General features: G+C 28.1%; 1 protein-coding gene and 1 long non-coding RNA gene across 2 annotated transcripts in view; one reads left to right on the top strand and one right to left on the bottom strand.

The window, feature by feature from the left end:
- The window catches only part of LOC100204636 (saccharopine dehydrogenase-like oxidoreductase), a 32,872-nt gene extending 20,693 nt beyond the window's left edge, over window positions 1–12,179 (top strand). Inside the window, exons 9-12 of the mRNA XM_065819987.1 lie at window positions 10,737–10,801; window positions 10,951–11,003; window positions 11,208–11,283; window positions 11,618–12,179. Coding sequence (XP_065676059.1) covers window positions 10,737–10,801; window positions 10,951–11,003; window positions 11,208–11,283; window positions 11,618–11,708 — 285 coding nt within the window. The 3' untranslated portion in view covers window positions 11,709–12,179. The remainder of the gene's footprint in view (window positions 1–10,736; window positions 10,802–10,950; window positions 11,004–11,207; window positions 11,284–11,617) is intronic.
- A 5,467-nt stretch (window positions 12,180–17,646) lies between these two features.
- LOC136091453 (uncharacterized) overlaps window positions 17,647–19,507 on the bottom strand; it is a 7,063-nt gene continuing 5,202 nt past the window's right edge. Inside the window, exon 2 of the long non-coding RNA XR_010643990.1 lies at window positions 17,647–19,507. This exon is cut by the window's right edge and continues 155 nt beyond it. This is a non-coding gene — a long non-coding RNA (uncharacterized LOC136091453).

Genomic DNA, 19,507 nt, shown 5'->3' with positions numbered 1-19,507 from the left:
AGATAAATCAAATATTTGTTGGAATAAATTTTGTTGTAAGAAAGTAAAAGAGTTTGTCAACATGTTAGGAATCATCCATAAATTACACAATGTTAAATATATTTTTAAAAAAGAAGTAGGAGATTTTAAGTTCTTTTACAAGATGATTTTCATTAAACTTAATGCACTATTTTGATTTTTCATTCAACTTAAGGCTCTGCAAGGGAAAACTTTTGATCTTTTTTGTTTTGTTTATATGTGAAATTTAGCATTACATAATTTAAGGACAATCCTTACCTGTAATGGCTGCTTGACATTATTTATACCATGATATTACTTGCAGTACTAGATAAAATGGTAACAACACTCTAAATTTGCTTGTGATTGTATTTAAACAATGTTCATCAGTTCCATAATAACATTTTCTCTTCTTTAGAAATCTTTGAAAAAACTATCAATATGAATGTATCTACAAATGGTAGAGTTTTTTTAAATAAGAAATGATTGATTTTTCTTTAAAAATACTTTATTAGAAAAAAATTCTAATAGCTTTTTCTTTATTCATAAATAAAATTTAAGAAAGAAATGAATTTTTTATTTTTTCAGATGTGTGCATTACTTAATTAAGCTATTTCTAGTATATATATAATATATATATATATATATATATATATATATATATATATATATATATATATATATATATATATATATATATATATATATATATACACATATACAGTGCTCGAAGTGGAGAAAAAAAAGTAGCAGGATGGTTTATACGTTATAAAAAGGTGACGGGATGGCATCTTGCTCCACTTCGAGCACTCGAAGGTGGAACACCTGATGTTTATACGCAGCCTTCTTAATTAAATTCAACAAATATAAATATTGTATAACAAAAATATGATTTTAAAAGATATATATATACACACAATTGGAATAAACCAAGTTCACAAACAGTAAATCAAGAAACAATAGTTGAATTTAAAAACAAGATAGACAATGATTATTTTAGAAACAATCAACTCGAAGGCTATTATAGTGCAACTTAATACTGCATTCCTTTTTTTTTTATAAAGCCATAGCTATAACTTTGTATTATTATTATTATTAATATATATATATATATATATATATATATATATATATATATATATATATATATATATATATATATACACAGGGCTCAAAATAGCCGTCCGACATTGTTCAGCACTTGTCCGGTAAAAAACGACATCTATCAGTCATTTTGTCCGACCCATAGTTTATATGCATTTATTCTATAATTATTTTAGTTGTTCCACTATTATTAATAAATTCAGTATTGTAAATAAACTTCATTTTTTGAACTTTTTATTTTATATACAAAACAGAAATTAAAGTCGAACACACAGCTACATTAATAAAATACGTCATTTTAGAGTTAATTCATTTTTTAAAAGATGTCAATTCAAATTGAATTTAATTCAAAGGATTACATTTGTTTGAATTAAGTAGCCCAGTTTTTATCATTTATATTAATACGTTACAATGAGTGGGTCAGGATAACAACATCAGTTTTTACCATGCCTAATAACATCTATCCAACAACAAATGTAAATCTAATGATGTATAATAACATCTGTCCAACAACATCTGTAAATACAATGAAGTATAATAACATCTGTCTAACAACATCTGAAATTTCATTGATGTCTAACAACATCTGTGCAAAAGTTAAATGAGTATTACAGATGTAGTTACATCTTTTAAATTATTTATGTATGACAACATCTGTGCAACTACATCTGGAAATTCTACAGATGTAGTTACATCTTTTAAATCATCAAAGTTTAATAACATCAGTGCAACTGCATCTGTAGATTCTACAGATATAGTTACATCTTTGAAATTATCAAAGTGTAATAACATCTGTTCAACTACATTTGTGGATTTTTAAAAATATTTACTAATAATGCATTATTTTAACCAGATGAAGTTACATATAGGAATTTTTTTAGAAGTAACTACATCCAGAAAAAAAAAATTAACTGTTAATGCATTTTTTTAACCAGATGTTGTTACATATAGGAGTTTTTTCAAATGTAACTACATCTAGAGAAAATTCTTCCAGATGTTATTGAACTTGGAGAAAAATTACCAGATGTAGTTACATCTTCCTTCGTTGTTGAATATTCAGATGATATTGGGCAGATGTTAGAGTAAAAAAAAATGCAGATAATCTTGGACAAAAGTGTACAGATGGTATTAGACTACTCCACAGATGTTGTTGGACAGATGTAGTAATCTTTTACCCAATTAGTTATTATCATTAGTTATAATTAAAAATTATATTTTAGTATTTTTTTTATTTTTTGTCCATGGTTTTTATAAATTTCAAACGAATGCTTCAGGTTTTAAAACCCCTTTTAAATTTATAATAATATACAAAGCATTTCCCATAGTATAGTGATTTTTAAAAAAAACGTAATATAAATATATTTTCAAGTTGTAGTTTTTTGAGCTAAGATTTTTTCTTTTTCTTTAAGATTTTCTTTTTTCAGATAAGTTATCTTATAATTTTATTTTTATTTTCAGCACAATTTTGAAACACCTAGAGTTTTCAAAACAAATGGGAGGTCAAGTTGTAAAAATAAAATATTTTATGCGAGGTCAGTAATGGCGTTCTATCGCACTTCGTTAGGTTTTATCGGACTGCCAAACTTGAGTATTTATCAGACAAATTTTTGTGAACAAAAAGCTTCATTATTTCAAGCCATGTATACTCCACTGCACTTATGGCTATATTAGTTGATATATGTACAACTCGCTGCACTAAATATATATATATATATATATCAGTTTTCTCCATTTGGCTAGCGCTTTTGCGTAAGATATTCGATGTATGTACTGAAGCCCCCTTCAGCAAGCTATTTCAGCAAGACGTCAGAGTTGTCTATTATTAATTTATTGTTAATGTTTTTTTAATAAAAAAAAAACATTAACAATAATCTTAAAAAATCAAAGAAAAAATTTTAGACTAGTAGGTTGACTAGTGGGTTGAAAATTAAAATGTCTCAAAATCTTAAAATGGTTGAATATAAAAATTGGTTTAATATGAAAATTGGTTGAATATGAAAATTGGTTGAATATAAAAATTGCTGAAATCAGTTTAAAAATAAATCTGTCAAAAACATTAACATAAATCAGCTGAAAATAAAAAGAACATTAATCAGTTGAAAACCTCTACATCGGAAAATTTTCGTTTTGCTGTTTTTTAATTTAAATTGCAAATGAAGATTAGTTTTAAAACTGTGCAGTCTAAAACAGTCCAGCATTTTCATGCTGGACTGAAGACTTTAAGAATTGATATGATCTTGAGCCACTGTTCTTTTTTTTTATTTATTTTTCGTGGTCAACAAATTGGAAGTTAATGGACTATTGTTGATTATCAATGATAGATCACTCATTGGTGGGCTCTACAAACTGTGAGAAATTCTTGTCAAATTCAAGAAAAATATACGCGAGGGCTGACTGTTTTGGAGTATTGGCCTAAAATAAAAAATTGCTTGCTCTTGAACTTCATAGCCTTTTCATTGAATGAATTGATTATATACATTAATCTTGATTGATGATCTTTATGCTTGAGTTTCTTCTCCTTTAATGAATTCCATAAACTATGGACTACTTTCTGAATATTAGCTTTCTTTTTATCAGGATGAGCATTTCCATAAGAGACCGTCAATAAGTTAAGCAGTGCGGCTTTATCGATATTTGTATTATTGATTTATCATTATTCTTTACATCACAATCAAAATAATAATTTTGCTCCTGTCAGTGCAAGCCGTTTAAAATAACTTCTTCAAGCCACTTAAGAGCAATTAGCATTTCGTATTTGTAATAATGACTTTATGTATTTGCATGGCATCACGTTTTATGAGCGGCTAGACTCATATTAGAGTTTCATATTTGAAATAATGACAAATGACTTTATGTGTTTGTATAAACTCATATTTGAACCCTAAATTTAAATCAGCACCATGAGTTACTAAAAATTTAATAGCACTTTTATGCCCTTGACGAACCAAATGAAATAAACTTGTCATCCTATTGTTATCTCTTGCATTAATATGTGCATAATACTATACAAAAATATATTTTTCTATAAATCATCATCTCGCAAAAATTCTTACATCTAAGGTGGGATTGTTCACTGACAATACTACCATTTATTCTTGTCATGATAAGTAGCCAACACTCTCTGATTGCTTGGAGGAGGCATTTGAGCTCGAAAAAAGATCTCACTTCTGCTACAGCTCTCAGTGGCTGGTAAACATTCAGATAAAATTCAATTTTTTCAGCTAATCATTATAGCAACAATCTAGATCTTCCTTATGAATGGTAATGTACTTGATGACTCATCTACCCTTCGTCTTTTAGGATTAACTCTTACTTCGTCTTCTAGGATTAAATCTTTTTTGGAAACTGTTATGTTAATATGATTTATGTATACATATATGTTTTGTATTATACTATATATATATACTTTATGTATTTTGTTATAGACTAGTATAATTATAGCTCTTTTGAGCCAACATAATTTGGTTATTCTTTACAATCAAAAGGGCTAATATTATTATGAAATAAAAGAAAGATGGAGCAATTCATGAAACCTGATATACTTGGTATAGATCCGAACTCAACAGATGCAGAAAAAACATACAGCCATTGGTTAAGAACATTTTACAATTTTGTAAGTACAGTTGATGATAACTCCATTAAGCTTAATATTCTAATAAACCATATTGAACCTAATGTCTATGAATTCATATCAGAGTGTGATGATTTTGAACAAGCTACAAGTATTCTCAAGTCTATCTACATAAAACCAAAAATATTTGTCAGATACATTTTATCAACACGGAAGCAAAAACCAAGTGAATCAATAAATCAATTCCTAAATGAACTTAAAGGTTTGTCTAAGGACTGTAAGTTCACTGCTGTATGTGCTAAGCAGTATAAATCTGAAATGATTTGCGATTCGTTTATAAATGGCTTACTCTCCAATGTTATACACCAACGCTTACTATAAAACAAAACATTAGACCTTTCATCAGCCTTTGACCAAGCTAGATCTTTAGACATCGCCCAACAAAATTCAAACTTATACTCACAACCAACTATACCTATCTCTGCCTCTGTTCAGGAAATCAAATCTTTGCAAAATCAATCCATGACTGATAATCACTTAGCTGCTATAGTAAAATCAAAACAACTGTGCTGGTTTTGTGGAAATATAAGACATCCACGTACTAAATGTCCTGCTCGTGAAGCTATCTGTTACAGATGTAAAAAAATTGATCATTTTGAAAAACTTTGCAGATCATCTAGTGTTTCTGACAAATAACAAAGTCAAGTTGCATGTGCTAGATAGCTAGATAGATGTATAGATATTATTCTTGGCACAGATTTTCAAGAGTTGCATGAGAGTATTACCATTAAGAATGGTGGGAAAAGACCACCCATAACATTTGCAGCTTTAACAGCAATGAAAACTGAACCTCCTAAATTGTTTGCTAATCTCACAAAAGATTGTCAACCAATTGCCACTAGATCTACAAATTATTCTCAGAGAGATAAAGAATTTATTAAATCTGATATCCATCGCCTGGTCCAAGCAGGAATCACCTTGGCGTGCCCAGGTCTTAGTAGTAAATGAAAAGACTAAATGTTGTATGGTTGTTGATTATTCTGAAACTATTAATAAGTATACCCAATTGGACGCATATCCTCTACCTAAGATTGAAATGATTGTAAGCATAATTTCCAAATACAAAATTTATAGTACTCTCGACCTTCGCTCAGCATACTACCAAATACCTTTATCAAAAAAAGATTGACCATATACTGCTTTTGAAGCTGACAATAAGTTGTGGCAATATACTAGAATGCCTTTTGGAGTTACCAATGGATCTGCATGTTTTCAATGCAAAATAGATAACTTTGTTAGAACATATAAACAAACTGGGTGCTTTCCTTTCATTAATAACATTACGATATGTGGTAATAGTCAGAAAGAACATGATGAAAATCTACTTAAATTCAGATTAGCTGCCATTGATGCTGGGATTACATTTAATGAAGAAAAATGTGTATTTTCAACTGAGACCTTAGATTTTTTAGGTTACCGTATATCTTATGGATCCTTAAAACCATATTATTGGAATGTTCTCATACTATGCAAAATGGATAAGAAAGTTTTCAGATAAAATTAGACCTTTGAACTCTGTTACCCAATTCCCACTCAATCTGCAGCAAATATCAGCTTTTGAAACATTAAAAAATGAGCTTGTTCAATCTTCCATGCAAACCATTGATGAGAATATACCTTTTACTGTAGAGACTGATGCTTCTGATTTTGCCATATCCGCCACACTTAACCAAGATGGAAGGCCTGTTGCCTTCCATTCTCGAACCCTTCAAGGGAATGAACAATATTATTCATCAGTTGAGAAAGAAGCTCAAGCGATAGTCAAAGTCATGAATCATTGGCGCCATTTTCTTTTGGGTTGACATTTTATTCTCATCACTGACAAACGATCTGTGGCATTTATGTATGATTATAAATCAAGCAGTAAAATAAAGAATGATAAAATAATGTGTTGGAGAATCGCCCTGGCCAATGTAATAGTGGTCCAGATACATTTACTTGTATTAGATGTGCAGCAATAAGTTCAGAATCATTATATGATTTGCATGCTGCTCTTAGCCATCCTGGTGTTACTCACCTCCATCATTTTATTAAATCAAGAAACCTCCCTTATTCAGTAGAAGTTGTAAAACAACCATGTAGAGATTGTAGAATATGTAAAGAAATAAAACCCAAGTACTATCGCCCAAATGATGTGCACCTAATTAAAGCAATCTATCGACTTCAAAGGTCCATTACCTTCTTCTACCCCTGAACAATATATGCTAACAATTGTAGACAAATACTCACATTTTCCCTTTGCTTATCCTGTAAAAGATATGACAACTCATACAATAATAAACTGTTTAGCTGATCTTTTTTCTATGTTTGGTATGCCTAGTTATGTTCATTCTGATCGTGGATCCTCATTAATATCTTCTGAATTAAAGCACTGGTTCTTATCAAAAGGGATTGCAACTAGCAAAGCAATCCCTTACAACCCGACTGGAAATAGGCAAGTTGATAGATTCAATGGAATTTTTTTTTAACATCTTCGCTTCCAACAAGGCTGCAAGCAGCCACTAATTAAAGTTGGAAGTTACTGAAAGAGAAAAGATGAAGATTTTAGACTAAGATAATGATTGACAGACGACTTAAAAGATTGCAAACTATATGAGTCAGGAAAGCAAGATGAAGGAAGCGAATTCCAAAGAGCTGATGTTCGAGGAAAAAAACTAGACGAATAAGGGTTTTTGGAGCACTTAGGAACAGTCACAGAAAAAGGATGACACTTAATTAAATGACAAGTAACACGAGAATGAATTATAGTAGATGGCACAAGAGACGCGAGTTCTTTAGAGCAGTGCCCATTATAGTATTTGTAGAAAAGAGAAAGAGAAGCAACATTACGATGATGTGATAATAATTGGAGGTTGGCTGCAAGAGCAGGTCCAACTATGTTTACAACGTGTTTATCTGGAATTATCTGGAAATCAATATTACTCACTCTTAAATCTCGAAATCTGCCTATATAATCATGGAAAAGAGTTCTACCTGATGCACTTGAGGCTACAAGATCCCTAATATGTACTTCTACTAATTGTAGTCCACATGAACGTCTTTTCAATTTTCAACAAAGATCATCATCTGGGTCCTTTTTATAAGTACAGGTCCAGGACCTGTACTTATAAAAAGAAATGCGATGCAATGTAAGTATGAAGATTCAGTAAATGAGGTTCAACTCATTAAAGCAAATCCTCATTATGCTTATGTGAGATTTCCTAGTGGTCATGAGACTACAGTTTCTACTAAACAGCTGGCTCCCATCGGAGCAACTCCTATAATACAAACATCAAACAACAATTTAGAAGTAACAACCATCGATAACTATCACCCAACCCCTAATGATAGCAATGAAACTCCTTTAATCTTCGAAAAGAAACTAGAAAACAAAATGAATCCTATAGAACAAATTAACACTTCCTCGTAGATCTTTGCGAATTTCTAAAGCACCAGAAAAACTTAACTTATAAATATTCCTGAACACTTTTAAGAGGAGGGTGAATGTTATGTTAATGTGATTTATGTATACATATGTTTTGTATTATACTATATTTATACTTTATGTATTTTGTTATTTTGTTATAGACTAGTATAATTATAGTTCTTTTGAGCCGACATATTTAATTTGGTTATTCTTTACACAACCATATATCAAATCCATTGCAAAATTAGCATCTTCTAAGGTTGCATCTCTTTATCATGCTTGTCACGTTCGTACTCTGGGTTCTATTCTTTGTCTCTATGAATCTCAAATCCGTCCTTGTATGGAATAGTGTTGCCATATCTGAATCTGATCTTTGAATGATGCCCTTTCTCTTTTAGACAAGACACAAAAATGCCTTGTAAACATAGTTGGACCTGCTCTTGCAGCCAACCTTCAACCATTGTCACATTGTCGTATTGTTGCTTCTCTTTAATGGGCGCTGCTCTAAAGAGCTAGCGTCTCTTGTGCCATCTACTAAAGTTCATTCTCGTGTTACTCATCATTCAATCAAGTCTCATCCTTTTGCTGTGACTATTCCTAAGTGTTGCAAAAAATAGTTTTTTCCTCGAAAATTAGTTCATTGGAATTCGCTCCCTTCATCTTGTTTTTCTGAATCATATAATTTGCAACCTTTTAAGTTGTCTTTTAATTGTTACCTTTCTTTATAAACTTTTTTTATAAACATCTTTTCTCTTCCAGTAACTTCCAACTCTAATATTAGTTGCCTGCAGCCTTGTTGGAAGTGAAAATGTTTAAAAAAAATTGAAATGTAATTTTTAGGGTATGCATTTTTTTAAGGCAAATATTTTGGAAATTTAATTGCTAGTTTAACGATACTGAAAAATAAATCATGATATCATTCATTCAATTTTTTAAATTATTTAAATTTATATCATTATTTAGATTTCATTTAAATTTTATCAAACATACTGGTTGTAGAAATGACACTGGTAAGGAAAACAGCATAAACTTCCTGGTTAAATGTTTTTCTTCTGTGGTGCTTTGTGACAAAACCCTTAGGTCTTCTTGAAGCACCTAAATAAGTAATAATAATTAAAAAATGAATTTTTGTTTATTACTAATAAGTAATAAACAGCGATTGCTATAATTTATAATTTATATTAGATACAAAAATAATCCGCTAGCGTAATGCAACCTTAAACTTAAATTAGACATAAAGAATTTAAGTTGAACTCAGAGAGAAAACGCCATTTACTTTCTCTAATTTAAAATTTTGCTAAAACAAAATGTGTTGATAATATTATTAAACTAATGCATTGAAAGTTAATTGAAACTTTGCAATCTATCAAAAACTAGACAGTCAGCACGTTCAGATTCCATTCATGCAATTAGGACAAGTATTGAATCTATTGTTGAATGTTTTTATGAAATTAGTCAGTCTGATTTATTTGATAAGAAAACAAAGGATCATGCTGTAGAAATACTTAGAAAGATCATGAATCTTTATGCTTATTCAAGGATTACAAAAACAAAGATGCTTACTGATGAGTTGCAGAAAGTTGATTCGCTTTAGATGGTAAAATGTATTGTCTTCAATACAATCTCTTGAATAAATAGAAAAGGTGAATTTGTGCATTGTGTAAATGATGCCACAATTAAATTATGTAGCAAGCATTAAATGCGTTAAAAGTATACAAAAATCTTTAATTCCAAAATACTATGATGGTGATCCTGATTCGCTACGTTCTAGAAATATCTATAAATACTACACCCAACAACTTAATTGCATGTTAGATTGTCTTATTAACGAAATGAAAGAAAATTTACTGGCTTTACTACAAATTCGTAACTGATTATGCAGTTTTGCATTTTAGACATTAATTTTGTTGTTGTTTGTAAATGCTTTTAAAAATCTGTAAATTTCATTTGAATTAAAAAGTTTATCTTTTTAAAAGAATATCTTTCAAAAAGTATATATTATAGTTCTTTTAAACTAGTAGCAGGTAATAAAATAGGAATGTAATAATGATTTTGAAAATTTTTCTGATTAAAATCATTTTCTCAAAACTTTCTGTTGATAAATTTGACTATTACACCTCCCTCCCCCCCCCTCCCTTTTTTTTTTTTTTGTATGTTAAGTACAGCCCTGAACATTATGTTGCACGTTGTATCCACAATTTTATTATGCATTTAATAGCTGGAATTCAATTCTGGTATCTCAAATATCTCTTGACAAACAGACATTTGAGATAGATGTAAAGGTTTAATAAGTTTAGTTGCTTTCAATAATTTAAGTAAGTTTATTATAAGTGTTTACGCTTTTAATAGGTTCTTCTGTTAACCATTGTTTGCTTTCAAACTTTCATTTGATCAATTTTCTCCAACTCATTATTTGATATTTGCAGTTTTGTCTTATGTGAATTTTTTTTAATAAATAAAGTTTGTTGCAGCATTTTTATAAAATGATAAAAAATTGTAAACAATAAAAAGTTACTTGTAAAAATAGATAAAATAATATATATATATATATATATATATAAATAAATTGTAACAATAGTCCTATATAATATTATTTAGTTAGCACGTGGAGGATTTAAAATGGTGTTTCATGGAAAAGGATACAGTGAAAAACCAAGTTCCAGGTTACCAAAATTAAAATTTAAATGCGTGATAAGGATTTTTTACAAAAATGTTTCATTTAGTTAAAAAAATTATATTACTTTTCTAAATGACTTTTCTAAAATTTCTGAAATTTATAAACCTGTTAAAAGTGACAATTTTGAAACTGTAGTGCTGCTGCTGGAAAGCCAGATAAAGGACTATCTATGCAAATAATTGGACCAGGTATTCTAGCTTTTATGTTATTTTTAATTATAATACCACAATTGTAGTTTTATATAATTTATACTTTTTTTCTTTTTAATAAGCTTTAAGACATTTGAAAATATAATGATGAATTATAGATTTAAGGAATTTTTTTTTTTTAAAGAATTTGGTTATATTTTCACATCAATATGTGTTGTTGCAGAAACTTTTTTTTTTATATAGAAATTGGTTATATTTTCACATCAATATGTGTTGTTGCATGCGCAAAAACAATTTTAGATGATAACCTAAGAAACAGGTATGATAGTATATATGTATTATAGATCGTGTGATGACGGCTTGTGATTTAGTGTTGTGGTTATAATTATGAATTTATATAATTTAAATAATATTTTTGTATTGTAATAGTCTAATTGTTAAAATGTTGTTTTAATTTGACCTAGTATTAAATTTGGTTTTGATGCAGGTGTTATAGCTTTTTATTTTTAGTAATATATTTATATACATGAAAGTTAAAATGTAATGTTATTGATATATGATATTTTGAAATTACTTGGTTATAATATATTAATGATGTAATATGATGTCGTTTTAAAATAATAATATTTAATGTTAATCAAATTGTGCTTTAGAGGTGGTGTGCTTACTGCTGGATCAGCGTTTAAAGGCACTGGATTAATTGATCGTTTAATTAATAGAGGTGTAAAATTTGAAATTTTATAATCTGAGATTTTCGCAATTTTTTAAAAAACAGCTTTTTTATTATTGTGTGACATCTTTTAATATACAATAAAATAAATTTAAATTGTTTTACGTTTTTATATTTCATACCTTGATTCTCTTCGATTTTTCTGTTGTTGTTTTTTTATATTTAAATCTCTTTATATAATTTAATAAATTAAGTTGAAAATGACAAAAAACATTTTTCAAAAATATTTTAAATAAACTTTATATTTAATAAATTAAGTTGAAAATGACAAAGAACTTTTTTCAAAAGTCTTTTAAATAAATTTTTAAAACTTGAGTTATATTTACTGTTCGTAATCATTGTAAAACAGATATATAAAATTGCTAATATATTAAATTATCGATACTGATTAACAATTTTAAATTTTTTGCAAATACTGTAGATTATTATTTTTTTAGTTATACTTGTTTTAAATACAGGTTTGACGAAAATATTGTTTCTGAAAATCATCTTTGAATTTCTCAGCAATTAAAAAAAAAAATTTTATTGCCATACGGTGCCATTAATTAACTGGGCTTCTAAGAGTAATTTTAAAAAATCATTTATACACACGTACACAAGAAGATTCTTTTTTAATTAATTATGGTAAAATATAGATTCTTCATTTTATTGTTTTTTTCTTTCAATTTAAGTTGCTGGCAAGAATTAAGTTTTTCAAGATAATTTATCGGAGCAATGATGGACAGCAGTTTATCAACGCCTAGATTATGTATTGTCAGATTATATATTGTCCGTCATTGTTTAAACTGTTATTATTTTATTGAATATGACAAAAAGAAAGTTTTATATTTGTCCACCAATTGGTGATTCAACTATAAATCATGACAATATGCTTTTACAACAATACCCAGCATTCTTCATATTTTCAATGATTTATAAAATTTTAAGTAAAAGTTTAACAGACAGTGATTTTTATTTCTTTTTGCGAAAAAAAGTCGTTCACTTATTTATAAAAGGTTCCCACCGGTCCTGGAATTTGAAAGTGGTCCTGGATTTTTTAATTATTTTGGAAAATAAGATAATATTTTATATTTGCTGTTTGTTTTTAAGTAAAAAAAAAACAATAGAACAACAAAACAACTACAATACTAATTATAGTAAATTACAGTAATATAATTGTTCTAATGTATAATTTTCGTGAAAAATCTGATTCTTATATTGTTTTTGAAATATGTACTTTAAAGATTCTTAAAAAAACTTACATATCCACATAAAGGCATTGTTAAGTTGTTTTAAAAATATTATTTGAAAGATATCATTGTAGAGGTTTCCATAAATCATAAATATATATACAGTTTATACATATTTTTTTCAATTAGTATTTAGTTATTGCATTGTTGCATAGTTTTGAATAATTTTTAAAAGTATGAAATACTAGAGGTTCTAAGTTCTTTTTGGCTCCTAAAATATTTACGCTTTTTTTTCAGATAAAATAATTAGAAAATGCTTAAAAAATAAATGTACTTTTCAAGTAAAAGTTGAAGAAAAATATAAGCATTAGTTACGTAAAAAAACAGAAACTGTTGTGATTTGCAGTTATTGTGCTTAAGACATTAATATTGCTATCATAAGAGAAGCTGCTTCAACTTTACACATGAAAGGTAAAATGCACATAGAGAGATCTCCTTCTGCTAACAATATCAAGTGATTGATGCCAACTGCTCCTAACACTGTTTAAGTTAATGAGTATATGTCAGAATGCTCAAATAAAACAGAACACCAAAAAACAATACAATGCTAATACATACATCTACACTTGAAGTTGAAGTTCGTTGGGTCCTTAATATTGTGTATTCTAAATATTCAATGAATTCTTCAACTGATTTTGGTAAATTATTTAGTAAAATGTTTTGATTTCTAGTGTCATTGCTAAGTTGTTTTAATGTGAACCCACCAAGGCCAGTTATATTGCAACATTAGGGTTAGCTCTCTTTTTTTAAAATGAGTTGCTCACTTCCCTATCTAATACACCTTATTATACTGTTTCATTTGGTGAATCCATGAACCAAGTTTTTCAGAAGTGTCAAATGGTCCTTTTATTAAAATTTTGGGATGACAATATAAGTATGTTAGATAAAATAATCATATCAGATTATATTTTAGTTTTGAAAATGAAAAATTTATTTTTTATTTTATTTAAATGCTTTTTTATTCTTTATTCAAAACAAAATTTGTTCAGCAAAAAAAATTATGCTTTCAAATATAAAATTGTACACAAAAATTAAAACGTAAGATTTTTTGAAAAAACTCACTAAAAACCCGCTTTTTGTTGAAAAAAACAAATACCTTGAATATTTATTAAAGAAAAGAGTCCCTTAAACTTAAGTAGTAGAACTGATTACCATGTTATTGGATAGTTTATTTTTTGAATTGGTTGAGATTCAAGGGTCCCACAAGCGGTGTAATATATTTCTAAAAACGAGACAAAAATTGGTCCTTTTGCCCTCTGTGGGGATCTTCCCAATGTTCAAAAAAAATTTCGTATAAAGCTCTTTTCAAATTTTTGACATGACCTATTTTAGAATTTTTTTTTTTTAATTTTTAATTTTTTTATTTTAGGTGCCCCAAGAAGTCCTAACGGTCTTGTCACAGAACACCGCGGAGGTGCATTTAACCAGGAAGTTCACGCCTCCTTCCTTACCGTGACGCTAAAATATGTTTAGAGCTCGTTTCGAACCTGGATCTCCTGCTTATGAAGCAAGCGCTCTGACCAATGCGCCATGGCCGCAGGTGGTTAGAGCGCTTGCTTTATTAGCAAGCGCTCATATATATATATATATATATATATATATATATATATATATATATATATATATATATATATATATATATATATATATATATATATATATATATATATATATATATTAAATTATATATTTAAGAATAACTCTAATATTTATAACCCTTTTATGTTTAATTACTGTATACACATATATATTTTTGAATATATACTATAATATAGTAAAGTATATGTTATGTCAATTTATACTGGATAGTTTGAATACACTTATGATGTAAATTTATACATTTAAACAACAATATAGATGCTATTTCGATATTCTTCTATGCATGTTTTATTTTCCTCCAATTAAGAATAACCCAAATATATATATATATATATATATATATATATATATATATATATATATATATATATATATATATATATATATATATATATATATATATATAAATCATCAAGTTAAAAAAAAAAAGTAAAGCAAATATGAAATTATCAGTGTTTCCTCTTTGATTATCTACGCATAATTTATAGATTCATAAAGATGATAAATTTTTTGGCTATTCTTAACTTAAAAGTGAGAAATATTAAAAAACGGTGGCGTTTTAAGGGTCATTGGCGCCCTGGATCAAAATAGGACAGAGGTGCTTTTTTAAAGTAAAAAAACCGAATTCTTTAAGAAAAAAAGGCTTTTATATATAAAAAAAAAACTACTTTTTTTAGAGCTACTTTAATCGTTTAGTTATGGAAGTAAAGACGGCATCAGTTCTAAAAAGTCACAATGTAAAACTTCAAACATTTTAGACATTAGGCTAAACTAAGAGAAATTAAAAATATGGCAAACAAAGAAGAAGAACAAGTATAGCAAAATGGATTTAGCTTATTGCAAATAGTAAGTGACTGGGGCCCCAGCCCTGGCTAAAATTGAGACTTTTTGCAAACTCTGCCTCGGCCCCGGCAAATTTATAAGATTTAGCAGGGTTTGATAGCCGGGGCTAGAAAAAATTTATAATACTTAGTATATTGTTATTTTATGCTTACATTTACTTTTTATTAAATACTGGCATTCATTTATATATTTTTAAACTCTAATTTATTTCCAACAAGATTGCAAGCAACCACTATTAAGTTATGAGTTACTTTAAAATAGAGAATAATATAAATACTCGGAAACGTATAACTTAAGACTTAAAAAGTCTGCGCTAACCAAGCTTTCTTTTATGTTTGTGCTCATCACATAGCATGAATAGGAAAATATATTCTGTAGCAGCTCCGTATTCTTTGAATAACTATTTGTAAAGATTTGAATAATTCGAACACGAAGATTTAACATAATATGAAACCACACAGGTGCATAACTTTAACTACAAACTCTTCAAGAAACCACACAAGTGCGCAACTTTAACTACAAACTCTTCAAGAAACCACGCAGGTGCTTAACTTTAAACTCTTCAAGAATATGAAGAATGCTAGTAGCATTTTCAGTTGATAGTTTTCACTAGATACAGCAATACACATTTCTGCCTAATATTTCTAATCTATTCTTAAATCACTTATATCAATTAATAAGGAAAGATTTTTTTCAATTGGGTAAAAAAAATAAAAAGTACAATAGAGAGCTGATGACAGCTTTGTAGATCCACACTGAGTTTCCCATTAAACTCATTAAAAACACTAATTTTTTGATCTAAAGAACAAAAAAGGTGACGTGAAGTCAGTTTGTTACAATGGAATTAGCAAAATAACAATTGTAGTAATCTTCCTATTTTATTCCCCAAAATGAAAGTGCACCATGTTTGAATATAGTATTTACAGTTCATTGACATCCAATTAGATTCATTTAACAGTTCATTAATATCCAACTGCAATTGAGTTCACATGCTGTTCTTTATGTTCATTGTATCGTAAAAATGCAATTGTGTTTTCCTTAATATCTATTTCACTACCAGATTTTGATATTAGATGCCTACAAACTTTGAGTCTGGTTTTTCTGTTCGTGAAATTTCCTCTCTTGTAGTAACTATTTGTAAAGCTTGTAAAGCAAAGAACCGTAATGATTTTTCACGGTTCTTTGATTTTCCTTGTTAATTTTCATCAGACCGATAACTTTACTTTTGCCATCATTATTTATTAGATCCAAATCCAGCAGTCCCTGCAAAGCAACTTTAATTGGATATTTCTATGCAATCACATATGGAGGTAACAGAGGGCAGTTTAATGCTCTTATTCTTCAGTGCTATTATCACTATCAGTAAACGTCACTGGTATTTTGTGAATCTACCTGAAAAAATATTTCCTTTGCATTTCTATACTTTTTCTGACATCTTTTAATGACAAAGCTTTTGTGGTAACTCTATCAATATTGCTTATCTGGTTTTTAAAAGATCGTTAATTTTTTCAAAATTCCAGCTCTTTAAAAAACCAATTAACTGGCCACACTCTTATTATGACTATGGTTTAACTATAAACAGTTTTAAAAAAAAAGTCAGTCATTTTTCGTACGGAAAAATGACTGACCAATTTACAGGAAAAATTTTAATCAAAAATATAATATTTTATTTTAAAACTTTTTTCATAATCTAGGAATGACCGAACGCGGCATCGTTTTTCTCAAATTTTAAAATCAAGCAAAATTTATTATTGAGAAAAGTTTGTTAGGGATTACAAACTTGCGAAAAAAAAGGGGGTTTTAAAAATGTCTTGATCCACATTTTTGCAAAGAAAAATGACTAAAATAAGCAGATAAAGTTAGCAGCATTTTAATGTAGTTCTTTATTTAGTTAAAAAAAATCATTAAATTGTAATTTTTTTCAGTTTTCTTTATATTTTCCCATAATTTGCAAACATCCTGCGATATTACTTTTTGTTTTCACTGCAGATGGATGGTTGATACCGAAAATTTTATTTTTTATTTTATCAAGAGAATAATAAATTTTTAAAGCTTCGTTATATTCCCCAAATCTTGCAAACAACTTGCGATTTTTTTGTTGTTGTCATTGTAGATGCAGCGGCGGATCTAAACTATCTAGTAAGGGGTAGGGGATGGGGCAATTTTTGAGGGTTTTCTTGGTTTGGTGGATTCAAGGTGTAAGATGAAAAGGAGGAGGGGTTGAAGGCGATTTGAATTTGTGAAAGTTCACATTTTCTAATTTTATTAAAATTTCACATCATTTTTAAACACCCTGTTTAAATTAACTTCTTTTTCAAACAATATGCTGAGTTAAATTTATAGAAATACAAAAAATGATAATTTTATTATATCTAAGGGGAGCGATTGCCCCCTTCCTCCCTATGGATCGGCCCTTGTGTAGATGGATTGTTTTCACCTAAAATTTCAGTTGGCACTATAGTAACAAAATAGATTTCTAAAGCTTTGTTATATTTTTCCATATCTTGTAAATAACTTGTAATATTATTTTTTGTTTTCATTGTAGATGGTTGATATCTAAAATATCAGTTCGTATTATATTAACAGAATAATTAATATCTAATGTTCGTTATATTTTCGCATATCATACTAACAGATTGTAAGAATATTTTTTTGTTGTATTGTTGATGGATTTTTGATACCTAAAACTTTAGTTTGTATTTTATCAACGGAATAATAAAATTCTAAAGCGTCGTTATATTTTCCCATTTTGTTTTAACATCCTGTAATATTATGTTTTATTGACATAGTAGATGCATGGTTGATTCCTAAAATATCGGTTTCAATTTATCAACAGAATAATAAATTTCTAAAGCTTCGTTATATTTTCTAATTTTGTTCAAATATTCTACGATATCATATTTTGAATTAAATGTGAGTTGACTATTTTCTCCATAGGTTTTTTCATTATAACATTGAACAGCTTTCAAAATATAGATTGTTTTGTTGAAATAAACTAAAGTTTTAATAGAAGACGTCATATGATGGAAGGCTTTCAAGGTTCTCTTTTTGTTAATATGAAACTTGTGAAGAAAATCAAAAACAAAATGTTTCCATTATCAACGTGATCTTTTACTTCGTTTGACTCAAATTATTTATACCTTGGTCTAATCGAAAATTATTTTAAAATAATTTTCAATTAGACCAAGGTACACATTTGAACTTGAGTTTTGGTACACATTTGAACGACAACTGCGCCAGTTAGTGCATTAAATATTTCACCATCCAAACGATCTAGTAAAGAATAACATTAGTAATGCGATGCCTTTGTCTATTAGGTACTCTTCATTTATTGTCATTTGTTTTGAGATTTATATTATATTGTTTACTCATGTATTGACCATTGCAATGTCATAAACAACTTAGTATTTTTAATGAAGTAATATTAGTTTTTACTTATTTTAATAAAACTAAATTGATTGCTTTTATTGCAGACTTGGATTCTTCTTCGCTTCAAAAGTTATCATCGCGTAATATTTTTAAGGGTTTTGATTTTATCGATCTTTGTAGGGTTTTGATTTTATCAATCTTTGTAGGGTTTTGATTTGTATCGATCGTTTAGGGTTTTGATTTGTATTGATCTATATATTTTTCTTTCGAAATTTTATGTATCTTCATATATTTTATTACTTGAATAATAGCGAACGGATGATAATTAAGTTCTTTAGTTAAGTTTTTATATTTTTGTTGGTGTTTTCTTACATACTTTTTTTTAGGTATTCAAAAGCTTCAGAAAAAAAACTTTAATGAACATTTCATTTACGTTATTTGACCATGTTCTGCATTGTGAGGTTATCAAGGTAAATGAATTTGGTTTCTTTGAAATGTACATTCCCAAATTTCGAACACTTTCATTGTCAACATTGTCAAAAACATACAAAGTCGTATTATTTTTATAACAGTTGTTAATTTATTCAACAATCACTTCTATATTAAAGAATTGCTCTGGGAATCTTGAACAATGAATACTAATAATTCACAAAGATTACTCATTGAGGCATGCAACTTTCCAAATCCTGCTTTGACATAAAATATTACCAGAAAATATTGTGAAATTTATCATTAAAGTTACGATAAATTTCATAATAATTTCTGGTAATTTG

The sequence above is a fragment of the Hydra vulgaris genome, chromosome 15 (genome assembly GCF_038396675.1).
Source record: "Hydra vulgaris chromosome 15, alternate assembly HydraT2T_AEP".
Lineage (NCBI taxonomy): Eukaryota > Metazoa > Cnidaria > Hydrozoa > Anthoathecata > Hydridae > Hydra > Hydra vulgaris.
This window is presented reverse-complemented; position numbering and strand designations above follow the sequence as displayed.